The following is a 15,141-nucleotide window of genomic DNA, read 5'->3' on the forward strand; positions in this document are numbered from 1 at the left end:
AAATTCTGCTCCAATGAAGAACAGAAAGAAAAAGAGCTGAGCAGCACATCCAGTGTAGGAGATGTTGCTGGTGTCCCAGAGGGAATTGTGCATGGCTTTGGGGACAGTGGTGCAGATGGAGCCCAGGTCAGCGAGGGCCAGATTGAGCAGGAAGAAGAACATGGGCGTGTGCAGGTGGTGGCCGCAGGCTACGGCGCTGATGATGAGGCCGTTGCCCAGGAGGGCAGCCAGGGAGATGCCCAGCAAGAGGCAGAAGTGCAGGAGCTGCAGCTGCCGCGTGTCTGCCAATGCCAGCAGCAGGAAGTGCCTGATGCAGCTGCTGTTGGACATTTGTGCTGTCTTGGCATGGGGATCTGTAAGAAAAGTAATCATGGAATAGTTGGGTTTGGAGAGGACTTGAAATATCCCAGCACAGCCTGGGGGCACTTTCCCCCCACTGCCTGCCCAGGGTTCTGCTGCCTGGAGCTGTCCCTGCCAGCAGCTGCTTCCCTGTGCCCAGGGCTGGGCCCTGCCAGTGCTGCCAGAGCCCAGCCCAGCCCTGGGGGCTCAGCTCTGCCCTGCAGAGCCCTCCCAGCTCAGGCACTGCCCAGGGGCAGCTCTGGCTCTGCAGGCTCTGATGGAAACATGGTAAAAACCCTAAGGAGCTGTTGGAAAAGGGACACTGATGCTGCCCCTAAGGGCTGATTTTGGTCACTGCCTGGTTTTCTAAGATCTCAGAAAAAAAAATTCTCTACCTGAACTGAGGGATGAATACCTGTGTGCAATTTCCCATCCTTGCAACCTAGAGAAGTAGATTAATAAATCAGGAGCTTCTCTTTTATTCAGGTCCTCCCTTGCTGTGCTCCCTGTATAATCTACTTGGAAATATTCTGGAGTTAAATGCCATGCTGGGAGCAGTCGTGAACAATGCAGCATCCTCCCCACACAAGGAGAACACTTCCAAGCATCACCAGCTGTCTCCTGCCACCCAGATCTTGTGCCCCAGTGCTGGGAGCAGCTGCCAGGGCTGGCTGAGAGCTGTCCCTGGCAGGCAGCAGAGTCCCTGCCCCAGCACAGCACCCTGGGCTGCAGGACCCTGCTCTGCAGGACAGCCCTGGGCACCCCTGGCTGCTCTGCACAAGAGACAAGCAGAGAATGTACTCACGGGCTCTGCAGGCATTGGCATGTTCCAGCTGCAGGAGATGGCTCCAGGAGCTGCAGCTGCATTGTCCTGCAGCCAGAGGTTCCTGTGCCAAGGGCTGGCAGTGATTGTGCCCCAGGCACTTCTCAGCCCCTTCCCAGCCCTGACTGATTGAAGCTCTCTGTGCCTCTGTGCTGTGCCCGGGCTGGCTGCAGGCAGTGCCCCAGCCCTGCTGGGCTGGCACAAGAGCTGCTCATCCAGAGAAATGTGCTTTTGAAGCTCTTCTTGGTGACCAGGAGCTGCCTCTGGGCCAGGAGCCCAGCCCAGCTCAGCAGCACAGACACAGCACAAGGACTTTAATCAGCCTCTGGGGCTTTGTGCTCAGGCCCTGGACATCAGTCCCTGAGAGGGAGCTGAAGAAACCTCTCCAGAACTCCAAGGCAGAATCCAACTCCAAACTTTCTTGGACTTTTAATGGGTCCCAGAGAGGGACACGACTGAGCAAGTGTCCCCAGGCCCCAGGTAGAGCAGAGAACTGCAGGCAGTGATGACAGGTGGGGACAGAGAGAAGCCAAGTCTTGGTGCCCTGGGGCACAGCAGGGTCTGTGCCAGCAAGGGCTGGGAGGAGACACCTTGTCCTGAGGCCCTGGGGCCTCCTGGCACAGCCCCAGCCAGGCTGGGCACTGTCAGCCCCTTGTGCTGCCCTCAGCATCCCCCCCTAGCCCACATCCCAGTGGCCTCAAGGATCTGCTGCAAGGAGTCCCTGGGGAGCCTTGCTCAGCAATGGCCCTGGGGGCTCCTGAATGCTCCCTGCAGGGACTGCAGCTTTTTCAAAGGACTTTGGCTTTGGCTTTTGCCTTGCAGTCTCTGAGAGGTTTGTGCAAACTTGGCCTCCAATTATCTGCTGTAATTAGTCCCTGGAGATTCTCTGCCGGTTTCAGCATTGATTGGGACTCATTAATACTTCAGGGTACTCCAGTTATTTGAAGGTACTTGGTGTTTCCCTTTTGATGCAGGCTCTGTGAGAGGTTTGTGCAATCATGGCCCCAATTATTTTTAATGAGTCCCTTGAGAGCTTTGTACTGACACTCAGAGGTGCTCAGTAAGGCTTTGAGCTTGTCAAATTTTTAAGGTAGTTTGGAATTTCCTTTCCACACTGAGACTCTGAGAGGTTTTTGGTCAATCCTGTTCTCCAATTGTCTCCTCCAAGGAGTCCATGAGGAGCCTGTGTTGGGGATGGACCTCAGTGGGACCTATTCATGCTTTGAGACACTTTGGGGTTTTCTTCTGACTTTGACTCCTGGAAAGGTTTGTGCAATCTCCTCTCAGGCCCTGAGGTTCAAGGGCTCAGCTCCAAATGCACCACAGGGCTCATCAGGCTGCAGCAAGTCCTGACAAACCATGGCTCTGCCTTGATTTTCCTCTGCTCTAATGCAGTTTATCAGGAATGTATCTGGAGTGATATTGGTTTGCTAATTTGAGATTTCTCTGCCAATGCATCTATTAGTGCAGTGGGATCCGTGTTGGCTAATTACCATTGCACTCACTGGAATATATTTACTCATTTCCTGCTGTGAGATAGGATTAGGAGAAAGGGAAAGTAGGCTCAAAAATTTAAAAGGGTATACAGAAAAGTTTATTACCAGTAAATAGAAGAAAGAGTAATAAGGATCCGAACACTTCTCCTTTCCCTATAACCTTTTCTTTCTTACTGACAATGTAAGGAGACAAAACCTGAAAGTTTCAGTCAGTTTACACCATCTAGAACAGTCTTTCTTCAGTTCACTTAGGCAGAGGAGTCTCTCTTTCATGCTATGGAGACTTCTCCATAAGAAAAAGTTCGCTCGTGGCTCTCAATTCCCATGAATAGCAGGTGCCCAGAAAATCTGCAATTGTGAAGTCCCTCCCATTTTTCACAGCTTTCCCCACAGCTGTGTTTATGGGCAATGTCAACTTATGGGGTATGAGTTTAAAGATGAGCTGTTCAAGAGCAAAGATTCTCTTCATCTATTTCTGAAATCATCTTCATCTCTGACAACAGAGATCTTCTTCTTCTCTCCCTGATAGCACAGGATCTCATTACTCTTCTCTCTTTCTCTGTTTAAACTTCTCATGGGATCACAGCTACTTCAACATTTGCTTACTTTAGCATGGAGGTTTTTGCTGAACAAGTCATCTACCCATATTTTCAATTACATATAGGGAAAAAGAGAGTCTGATGTATCAATTACATCCTTCCCCATAGGTTTACAAGACGATTTCAGCCCCAAGATCAAGGCATCTCCTCATCCCTTCCATCTGGGGCTAAACTTCCCCTTCAGTGACCTCGGAGTCTTCATGTTGCTCCTCTGTGTGCCTGCAGTTTGTCCTTTTCTCTCACTGGAGGGAGGATGGAAGCACTGAAAGAGTTTATATCTCACCCGGGGCCTGCAGATGGTTCCGTGCCCCCGGCCGGGCTCGGTGCTTGCGGCCGGAGCTGTTTTACAATGGAGGTTTCTGCAGCGGCTGCGCTGGGGCTGTGTCAGGATGGGCCGCGCTGGGGCAGGGCCAGGATCTCAGCAGCCAGGCCAGAGCACAGCAGCAGCACGGCCGGGGGCCGATGGCTTCTCCTGCCCCTGCCCGGGGCTTGCGGCTGAAGCCCAAGGGTGGCAGAATCTTGGCCGAGCCGGCCCGGCCCGGGGCTGCTCCTGGGGCCCGGCGGATCCTGGCTGGGCCCGGGCTGGCGGCGGGGCAGGGCTCAGCAGGGCCCAGATGTTCCCAACTGCAGCCATGGCCCGGCCCGGCCTCGGCCCCGCGGCCTCCCCGGCCCTGCCCGGCAGCCGATGGGGCCTGGCGGGGTCCCTGGGAAGGGGCCCGGCCCCACGGCAGGAGCCGCCCGGCCCGGCCTGGCTGAGACGGGGCCGGGTCAGCCTTGTTACCTCTGTGCCAGCCAGAAGGGAAAGAGACCCTCCCAGGCTTTCTCATCTTTAACATGTGTCTTCACAGAGGCGTGTACACTTTCCTTAGTGGTTTAACAGATGGTCAATTCTCAAAGATAATTACTGATTATTTTTTTTGTCAAACACAGATGAAACTGATAGCAGCTTCTCTTAGAACATCACTTCCGTGATGCAAAACCACCACAACAGCACAGAGCACAGAGCTCCTTTGTCCATATGTAGTGCTCATGTGCCCAAGGCCTCAAAACCCCTCCTTGGGAGATCTCTGGGCCCTCTCCAAGGTGTTTTCAAATGAAAACATTCAGCTCAGTGTCTAAGAAAATCACCAGAGGACAGGGCCAACCTGACCTGTCTGTCCTAGCTACTTTTGTCTGGGATCAGTCCTTGGATATACAGAATTGAGAGGCCAAATTCTAATTTTGGCCAGGGTCTCTGGACCTGAAAGCCGTTTCCTTTCCATAGGAAGGAAGGAACAGAGCCCCAGTGTTTCAGGGGCAGATGAGAAATGGCCACCAGAGGCCAAGGCCAGTCAGAGCAAGCAGGATTTTGTTCTGAGTGATATCCTTGCATATAGGAATTGCTTTAGGGAGAGTTTCAATTTTGGCAATGGGCATCTGAAAAGGGGGGCGGTTCTTTCCCATAGCAAGAAAAGCACGGAGCCCCAGTTTTCCAGGAGCTGATGAGAGGCGGCCCTTGACATTGCAACATCAGCCAGACCTGTCAGGGGACCCCTGGGAAGCCAAACCAGCCAGGCCTGTTCCATGTTCCCTGGGTTCCATGGGGCCCCACATTGTCCCAATGGTCCCTCGCTTCCCTGAGGTGCCATAATGCCCCCTTGGTGACACAAGGCCCTGGAGGGTCCCAATGGTCTCCATGGTTCCATCAGGCCCCACAGAGCCATAATGGTCTCTGGGTTCCATGAAGCCCCACTGTGTCACCATGGCTCCTTGGTTCCATGGGCTCCAGTGGTGCCACAAGCATCCCCTTCGTTCCATGAGGTTCCCACGGTGTCCCAGTGATCTCCATGGGAAGGGAAGGACCCAGCCCCAGTGTTGCAGGGGCAGTCACCAGAGGCCAAGGCCAGCCAGGCTTGATGTACTGGCAGATTGTGCCTGGGAGCAACCCTTGGATATACAGAATTTTGGAGGTGGAATCCCAATTTCAGACATGGACACCTGGAGGATAAGGATGCTTGTTTTCCATTGGAAAGAAACCACAGAACACTGATTCAACAGTGACATTTGGGGATCTATGGGGAGCATTGGGGATCGTTTCTGCACCTCGTGACCCAACAGGAGTTCCTCTAATAAATGTTGCCTGAAGCTCCCACTGTGCCCATGACAGGAACCCATGTGAGTGTCTGGGACATCCCAGCTCTCTGGCAGCCTGGGGACTCCTGGGATGTCACCGTGGAATGGCTGTGACTGCCTCTGACCACAGGGCTCTTTACCATCCCCAGAAAGCCCTGGGAGGTCTCCATGGAGCCCCTGTCTCTGCCTGTGACATTCCAGCTCTGGAACAGCCTGGAGATTCTTGGAAAGTCCCCATGGAACCCCTCTGAGGGCCTGTGACAAATCTGATCCTTAGCAGGCAACCATCACCAGTCCACTGTTGCTATGGCCAGTTTCCATGGCAACCATCACCAGCCCCCTGTTGCTATGCTCAGTCCCTTGGCAGCTCCATGGAGACCCCATGCCAGGGGTGGTTTCCATGGCCACCAGGGCTGCCACCAGCTGGGATGCTCGCTTTCCACGGGCCGGGCTTCAGGAATGGGATTCCCCAATTTCCTGCTCCCGCTAAAACCGCGCTGCCCTCGCTGCCCTCCCGCCTCCCATGGAAAGCACAAAAGGCAAAGATCCCAGGCTGGGATAAGAACAATTTATTGGGAACAGCAACCAGATAAGGAACAAATGGAACAGAAACAATACTGATAACACAAGGGATAAATAAAACTGTTTATAGGGAAAATTAAAACACAACTCACTGGGTCTGCCTGGCCACAATTTCCCCCTCCTGGAAAGGACACCCTTCTCCTCAGGGGTGAGAGAGAGAGAGAGAGAGTCCCTTTCCTGCTCCTGGCAATGACCTGAGGTGGGAGTGAATGTAATGACAGGGCCATGGCCAGACCCTCATGTTTTTCAATGCCACATCATGTCACTAGGAGGGGCAGGAAAAGGGACAGGTGTCTTCCTCACATGGATCACAGGGAACATGGATCACCGGGGCTCTTCCCAATGTGGGACCTCCACTGGAGGACTGAATTTGGAGCAGTGAACGAAGCTCCTCCTGAAACTGAGGCATTTGCAGGGCTTCTCTTAACGGTGAATCTCTTTGTGTCTGGTCAAGTTACAGCTGAAAGTGAAGCTCTTCCTACACTTGGGACACTCGTAGGGCCTCTCCCCAGTGTGGATGCGCCACTCATGCCTGATGAGGTGGTATTTCCACTTGAAGCCCTTACCACAGTCAGGGCAGTGGAAGGGCCTCTCCTCTGAGTGAATTCGCTGGTGCTTGAGGAGATGGGAGCTTCTCCGAAACCTCTTCTGCCACTCAGGACACTCGTAGGGCCTCTCCCTGTTGTGGATGTGTTGGTGGATGATGAGGTGGGAGCTGCAGCTGAAGCCCTTCCCACACTCCCCACACTCGTAGGGCCATTCCCCAGTGTGGATCATCTGGTGGCTGATCAGGGTGCTGCTCTGCCTGAAGCTCTTCCCACACTCCAAGCACTTGTGGGGCTTCTCCCCATTGTGAAGCTGCTCATGGGCCACCAGCTCCATGCTCTGGCTGAAGCTCTGTCCACCTTCCTGGCTCAGGGTGGATCTTTCCTCCTCAGAGCCCACTTGGCTGGGTTTTGAGCCCCTCCTTCTGTGGAAGCTCTGGGGCTTTTCCTCCACGTTCGAATTCTGCACCGTGGAGCCATTTATAATGGCCTCTTCCAGGAGGTTCTGCTTTGGGGATTTGTTCTCCTTGGTCTCCATCCTCATCTTCTTCCCTGGGGAAGGAAGGCCAAGGAGAGGATGGGATTTGCCTCCGTGCCAGAGGGAAGGGGAAGGAGATCCCCCCAGTGCATCCCCAGCAGGACGGGGTTGGCAGCAGGGTTGTCCTGCAGCCGGGGGCTGTGCTGGGCTGGGAGATGGAGCAGGAGAGAGGGGGAAAGGGGCACTGACTTCCTCCTCACCTGCCTGGCTGTCCCTGGGCATTGTGTCAGTTTGAAAAGACAGGTGTCTGCTAAGGAAGGCAGGAGACTCCCTTGAAATGGAAAATTTTAATCCCTTCACTTGGAATTATAATTTTCAAAACAAGGGGGTGTCAAGAAAAGTCTATGGGAATAGGAATAACAGTTCTTCAGAAGGAAAATTAAAAATACAAATGCAGTAGTACTAAAAACTACTTACAGAGTCAGAATACGACCTGACACCCTGTGGGTCAGAGTGTTGGTAGCACTCCTGTTAAATGGTGTCTGCAGTGCTCCTGCAGGGACAGGTGTGGTTCTGTTGGAGCAGTGATCCTGTAGAAGGGTGGAGTTTTCCTCTGAAGGTCCAGTTGTGGTGCCGATTGGCCTGGTCTTCCTCTGAGATCCAGTGGAGCTGAAAGCTGCTCTTCTGGGAATCTTGTGGGAGAAGGCTGACTCTGTTGTTCACATTCTCAGATTATATCCCGGTAGGAATGCTTGGCTCCTCCCTCTGGGCAGAGCTTCTCACAATGGGATGATGGAATTTTTATCAGTGACACTCAATGGCCCATTAACAGAAGATATCTCCCTGGAGGGAGGATTCCATGCGGAAGAGATAAAGTAAACTGCTCAATTAACAGATGATAATTGCCCCAGCTTTAACAGAGGGTAATTGAATACACACCCAGCTAAACCTGAGACACTGTTCCAGCCTTGGAAAGCAGGATTTGGTACCAGGATTCTTTAGGGAATGCAACCCTGATTGAAGGCAGAGATAGAATCTCCAGAGCCTGCAGCCAGAAATGGACAGTTGTGTGATACTCATTTCAACATCTTCTCTTTCAGAATTATTGACTAATGATTATTTGCTTTGCCTACCTAATATTTTTGTAATTTTTTGCAAATTTGCATTATCTAAATTACACTGTTCCTTAAGTTAAGTTGGTGTCTGTGTCTTTGGTGCGGGCCCTGCCCACTGGCGAAACAGGGCCCAATCCTGCCTAAGTGTTACCTGGGGAGACAAAACCCTCACTGAAAATGTGCCCCCTTCCTCCTTGTTCCCCACACTTCATGCACTGATCATGATGTCCTATGGTCTGGGCTATCCCTGGGGTCAGCTGGGATCTCCTGTCCTGGCTGTGTCCCCTCCCAACCTCCCCCACACCCTCAGCCCCTCCCCAGCGTGGCCGAATGAGGGGCAGGACAGGCCTTGGCTCAGTGCGAGCTCAGCAAGAACAAAACCATCTCTGCGTGCTCAGCCCTGTGCTCAGCCCCCGGGCCCGGCATTTCCTCCACTGCCACCCCGGAGCCCCCTTTCCCACCCCTCTGCCCCACGGCCGCCGCAGCACCGGCTGACAATAGAAGCAATTCTGGGGCAATTCCAAGTTTCCTTGGTTCCTGCACAGCTCCAGCTCAGCTGCTGGCAGGTTACAATTAAAGAAAAGTGCAAATTCGGCCCAATACAGATATTATTAAAAGGAAGTGGAAGCTCTGTGTAGCTGTCACAAAGGTGACAGGGATGAAGAGAATAATGATTCTCACATTTGGCAAAAAACCCAAGCCTAGGAATTCAGGAGTTATTTGGGAATTTAGCTACTTGAGCTGGGCTTCTTGTGGGACTTTTAGCAGCCTTGTGTTCCTCACCATGTGGTGAATGAACCTTGTCAGTCTTGCTGGTATCATTTGCTCCATTTCCTCCAGTGATTTTAACAAACTTTTCAAGGAGGGACAACAAAATCTTTTCTTTACACTCCAGTCCCACAACAGCCATTTTCCTCATCAGTTCTCCCATAGGTCGCTCAGATGAAGCTGCATCCAAGTTTCCAAGAGTTCCTCCAGAGAGACCCACAACCTCCTCAGAGGAAGGAACCATGCTGTTGTCAAAGGCAACTGGGGTCAAAGAACAGTGCCCTGAACTCACTGTGCCAAACTAATTTTACAATCTGGTTAAGAAAATATTAGAGAGATGCCATTTGCCCTGGAGCAGGGCAAGTGTGACATTGTCCCCTGTGTGTGTGGCCTTCCCAGGGTGGGGGTTTTACACCTGAGCCAGTTTGGGTAAGGGGGGTGGTGTTCACCCCCTGAGCAGGGATTACCCCACTGTTTCAGGTTGCAATGTAAGATGGAACCAAATGCATGTTTTCAATGCCCATCTTCATCAACTGCTAGAAACAGGTGGGGCAGTGTTCTTGATCTCTTCCATGACTCAGCCCTGATAACGCCCTCCAGGGGAGATATCTTCTGGGAATGGGCCATTGAGTGTCACTGCAGGACTGATCAAATTCCATCCTCCCATTGTGGGATGCTCCGCCCAGGGGGAGGATCCAAGCATTCCTACCTGCATATAAGCTGAGCCTTGCAACACCAGGAGCAGCTTGCCTACTGGATTGCCAGAGGACAAGAGCTCCAGAACCACCACTGGACCTTCAGAGGAAGACCAGACCCTTCTACAGGATCACTGCTTGGACAGAATCACGTTCATCACTCCAACAGGACTGCAGCCACCATTTAATGGGACTGCAGCCACCACCCTCACCAGCAACAGGGTGTCAGGTTATATCCTGACTCTGTCAGTTTAAGGCAGTGTTTCTGTATCATTGCCTTGATCTAAATTTTCTTATTAAATTGTAATCCTGGTTTAGACTCTCCCCAGGTTTGCCTTCAAACCAGTACAAAATTCAATATACTTATCCCTTGTTTTCTTCTCAAAACAGGATTTTCCATCCCTTAAACTTGGCCAGATGGAGGAGGAGGCTGTGAGGAAGAAGAAGGTGCTCCAGGAGCCCCAGGCAGGTGAGGAGGCAGTCAGTGCCCCTTTCCCCCTCTCTCCTGCTCCATCTCCCAGCCCAGCACGGCCCCCGGCTGCAGGACAACCCTGCTGCCAACCCCGTCCTGCTGGGGATGCACTGGGGGGATCTCCTTCCCCTTCCCGCTGGCATGGAGGCAAATCCCATCCTCTCCTTGTCCTGCCTCCCCCAGGGAAGAAGCTGAGGATGGAGACCAGGGAGGACAAATCCCCACAGCAGAATCTCGTGGAAGAGGCCATTTTAAATGGCTCCACACTGCAGAATTCCAACGTGGAGGAAAAGCCCCAGAGATCCCACAGAAGGAGGGGCTCAAAACCCAGCCCAGGGTGCTCTGAGGAGGAAAGACCCACCCTGAGCCAGGAAGGTGGACAGAGCTTCAGCCAGAGCTCAGAGGTGGTGGTCCATGAGCAGCTTCACAATGGGGAGAAGCCCCACAAGTGCTTGGAGTGTGGGAAGAGCTTCAGGCAGAGCAGCACCCTGATCAGCCACCAGATGATCCACACTGGGGAATGGCCCTACGAGTGTGGGGAGTGTGGGAAGGGCTTCAGCTGCAGCTCTGCCCTCATCAACCACCAACGCATCCACACTGGGGAGAGGCCCTATGAGTGTCCTGAGTGTCAGAAGAGGTTTCACACCGGCTCTGATCTCGCCAGGCACCAGCAGATTCACTCAGAGGAGAGGCCCTTCCTCTGCCCTGACTGTGGGAAGGGCTTCAAGCGCAACTCCCACCTCATCAGGCACCAGCGCATCCACACTGGGGAGAGGCCCTACGAGTGTCCCACCTGTGGGAAGAGGTTTCAGACCAGCTCAAATCTCCGCCTGCATGAGCGCATTCACACGGAGCAGAGGCCCTTCCGCTGTCCTGACTGTGGGAGGGGCTTCAAGCGCAACTCCACCCTCATCAGGCACCGGCGCATCCACACTGGGGAGAGGCCCTACGAGTGTCCCCAGTGTGGGAAGAGCTTCACCCAGAGCTCCGACCTGACCAAACACCAACAGAGACACCAGTAAGGGAAGTCCTACAAATGCCCCAAGTGCAGGAGGAGCTTCGTGCACTGCTCCAGCTTCATCCCCCATTGGAGGATCTATATTGGGAAAAGCCCTGGAGATCCATTTTCCCTCTGATCCATGCTGGGAAGACACCTGTACCTTTTCCTGGCCCTGCCAATTACATGATTTTGGATTGAAGAACATGAGGGTCTGGCAATGGCCCTGTCATTACATTCACTCCCACCTGAGAACATTGCCAGGGCCAGGAAAGGGACTCTCTCTCTCTCTCTCTTCCTGAGGAGAAGGGTGTCTTTTCCAGGGAGGGGAAATACTAAACTGGGGAGAGCCATTAGTTGATGTTGTAGTTTTCCCTGTAAACAGTTTTATTGATCCCTTCTGTTATCAATATTGTTTCTGTTCCCTTTTTTCCTTATCTCGTTGCTGTTCCCAATAAATTGTTCTTCTCCTAGCCTGGGATCTTTGCCTTTTGTGCTTTCCATGGGAGGCGGGAGGGCAGCGAGGGCAGCGCGGTTTTAGCGGGAGCAGGAAATTGGAGAATCCCATTCCTGAAGCCCGGCCCGTGGAAACCGAGCATCCCAGCTGGTGGCAGCCCTGGTGGCCATGGCAGCAGCCTTGGGAGCAGGTCCCTGGCTGGGGCTGTGGGAACCTCTTCCCTCTGGTGCCCAGGGACAGGAGTGGAGGGAGCGGCTGCAGCTGAGTCGGGGCAGGCTCAGGTTGGATCTCAGGAAAAGCTTTTTCCCTGTAGCCTGCTCTGCGGCCACAGGAGCTGGACAGATGCCAGCCAGCTGCTCCCGGTGCGTGGCCGGAGGAGAGCACAAGATCTGCCACCCCCAGGTTCTCCTCGAAAACCCTCGGGTAGTGGTGCTGTCTGCGGCCTGGGGGGCACAGGCGAGAGCGTGGCTACCAAGTCCCGAGATAAAGGAAGGAGAGAGTGCACACTCGTGTGGATGCCAAGGTGCTCTATTTCCCAGGCGGGACCAGTGATGGGTGTCAGAGGAGGACGGCTTAGGGAGGCACTGATAATGGGAATGAGCGTGACAGGAGGAGACTCAAGGTGACCAATTAACGAAGACCAGGGGAGGAGCGTGGGACACAGCAGGACCAATAAGGATTACATAAGGGAGGGAAGAGCCTCTGGAGGCAAATCATACATTGAGGAAGGGATGATTGACACGGAAGGTTCTCGAAATAAAGAGTGGTGGTTGCAATGATAGACAGGGGAAGTGGGCAGCACCAGGAGGGAGGAAATAAACTTATAAGGGCATAAAGGGAAGGATCAAGGGATCAGTCACCTTGAGGGACAAGCCATTGGCGGGAAAACAAGGGGTAACCAGCTTAGGGAGAAACCATTATGAGGGAAGTACACGGGGGGAACCGAGGGCCAAACCATATTTCTAACTTATAGAAGGGATAAACAACTTCACAACTGAACTCATATAAACATTTTAAAACACACGACGCCACAGAGCAGTTAGACCAGTTTCTGGGGCCCAATATTTATACATGGGAGGAAATGCAATCATTAATGATTATGTTGTTCACACCAGAAGAAAGACACATGATCCGAGCGGCTGGGATACAAATATGGGAAAGGGAGCATGTGCAAGGACCTTCTGGGGATCTGAAAATGCCCATAGTGCGCCCCGCCAGCGACCACAGCAGCACTGGGGGGAGGCAAGACATGGAGGAATATAGAACATTGATTATAAGAGGCATCAAAGAAGCAGCTCCACTTAACCAAAATGCCCATGAGGCTTTCAATGAGCAGCAAAAGAGCAAAGAAACCCCCACAGAGTGTTTAGAAAGGTTGAGGAAAAATATAAGGCAGTATTCAGGGGTTTACCCTGACACGGTGGCTGGACAGATCTTACTAAAGATAAATTTTGTCACTCACATCTGGCCAGCTATACAGAGAAAGTTAGAAAAGTTAGATGGTTGGCAAGAAAGGAGGTTAGAAGACCTTTTAAGGGAAGCACAGAAGGTGTATGTAAAAAGGGATGAAGTGAAGGCCAAGGCAAAATCAAAGGTAATGGTAACTGCCATTAGGGAAGGAAACCAGCATGCAAAGAACAACTCAGGTAAGGGAGGGAGATTCCAAGTGCGGGAAGATAGGTGGAGGGAGGATGCAGGCCCCTGGGCCTCCACACAAAAAGGAGAATTTAGGAAACAAGGGAACCCAGGACCAGTTTGCTTTTCCTGTAAAGAGAGTGGGCATATAAGTAAGAATTGCCCCCAGAAGGAAAAGGATCTGAGGGTCTATGAGACTGAGCAAAAAGGAGAAGTGGAAGACTTGGGGTGTCAGGGGCTCTACCTCCTGGGGACAGAATACCATCAGGAGCCCTTGATAACTTTAAAAATAGATCCCCAGGAGGAAGAATTTGAATTCTTAGTAGGCACAGGGGCTGAAAGAACTTGTGTTTGTAGAATCCCAAAGGGGTGCAGAAAGAGTCAAGATACTGTGCAAGTAGTAGGTGCTAAAGGGAAAGGGTTCAAAGCCTCATTTGTAAAGCAAATAAAGTTTGAGGGAACAAAGAAAATGGGAACCAGGGATGTTCTATTAGTTCCAGATGCAGGGTGAAATTTATTAGGACAGGATTTACAGGTGCAGTTTGACATTGGAGTGCTTCTAGAGTAAGGGTAAGTGATAGTTAAGCTTCTCCAATTAAGGGAAGAAGATGAGGAGAAAATTCATGAGATGGTGTGGGCAAAACCAAAAAACCAAGATAAATTGAACATGAAACCTATAGTAATAAAAATAGTTAATGAGAACCATCCAGTTTGGGTAGAACAATATCCACTTTCCCTGGAAGGGAGACAAGGACTGCAGCCACTGATCCAGGACCTGCTTGAGGAAGGGACCTTAGAACCATGTATGTCCCCCCATAATACACCCATATTACCAGTAAAGAAGTCAGATGGGACTTACAGGCTTGTCCAAGATTTGAGAGAAGTGAACAAAAGAACAGTGAATCCTTACCCAGTAGTGCCTTATCCCTATACACTACTGAATAATATCCCCCCAGAACACCAGTGGTTTAGCATGATAGACCTAAAAGATGCTTTTTGGGTGTGCCCACTGGCAGGATAAAGTGGGATATATTTACCTTTGAATGAGAAGACCTCGATTCTGGGAGGAAGCAACAGCTTCAATGGACTGGGTTACCCCAAGGGTTTTCCGAATCCCCAAACCTCTTCAGTCATGCCCTAGGAGAAGTACTACAACTCTTCTCCATCAAACCTGAGATAAAGCTCATCCAATATGTAAATTATTTGCTTCTCTCAGGACAGGAAGAAAAAGAAGTTTGGGAATCCACCATAGTGTTGTTAAATTTTCTGGGGGACCAAGGACTTTGGATATTAAAAGAGAAACTTGATTTTGTAGAGAGGGAAGTAAAATACCAAGGACATGTGATTTGTCAAGGGAGCTGGCGGCTGAACCCTGAGAGAATTACAGGGATAGTCTCACTCCCACTGCCAAAAACTAAGAGGGAAGTCAGAAGGTTTTTAGGCCTGTTGGGATATTGTAGGCTATGGACTGAAGGATACATGCAGTCCATCCAGTTCTTGTATGAAAAGTTAGTGGAAGAGATTAGGTGGGAAAAAGACAATGAACAAAAGTTTGAAGCTTTAAAGCAAAAATCAGTCAGTGCACTGGCACAGAATCTTCCTGCCTTAGACAAACCCTTCTGTCTGTTTGTGGATATAGAAAGAGGGGTAGCACATGGAGTGTTAGCCCAGGACTGGGGAGGATCCAGGAAACCAGTGGCCTGTTTATCAAAACTGCCAGACCCTGTCAGCTGGGGGTGGCCAACCTGCATTCAGGCTGTGGCAGTGACTGCCCTACTCATAGCAGAAAGCAAAAAATTACCCTTTGGGAGAAAACTGAAGATATATATCCCAAACTCAGTAAGCAGTATCCTGAGCCAAAATACTGAGAAATGGCTCACTGATTCCCGAGTGCTAAAGTATGAAGCCATCTTAATCGATAATGGTTTAGAGCTGATCATGAGTAACCAACTCAACCCTGCCCAGTTTTTGTATGGAGAACCAGATGAGGAACTAATACATAATTGCCTAGATGTTATAAACTATCAA

At 51.5% G+C, this 15,141-nt stretch overlaps 1 protein-coding gene across 1 annotated transcript in view; it reads left to right on the forward strand.

Moving 5' to 3' along the window:
• LOC143692679 (uncharacterized) overlaps window positions 1-15,141 on the forward strand; it is a 468,458-nt gene that overhangs the window by 333,806 nt on the left and 119,511 nt on the right. Inside the window, exon 6 of the mRNA XM_077172924.1 lies at window positions 10,400-10,987. Coding sequence (XP_077029039.1) covers window positions 10,400-10,987 — 588 coding nt within the window. The remainder of the gene's footprint in view (window positions 1-10,399; window positions 10,988-15,141) is intronic.

The sequence above is a fragment of the Agelaius phoeniceus genome, assembly GCF_051311805.1.
Source record: "Agelaius phoeniceus isolate bAgePho1 chromosome W unlocalized genomic scaffold, bAgePho1.hap1 SUPER_W_unloc_2, whole genome shotgun sequence".
NCBI classification, from domain to species: Eukaryota; Metazoa; Chordata; class Aves; order Passeriformes; family Icteridae; genus Agelaius; species Agelaius phoeniceus.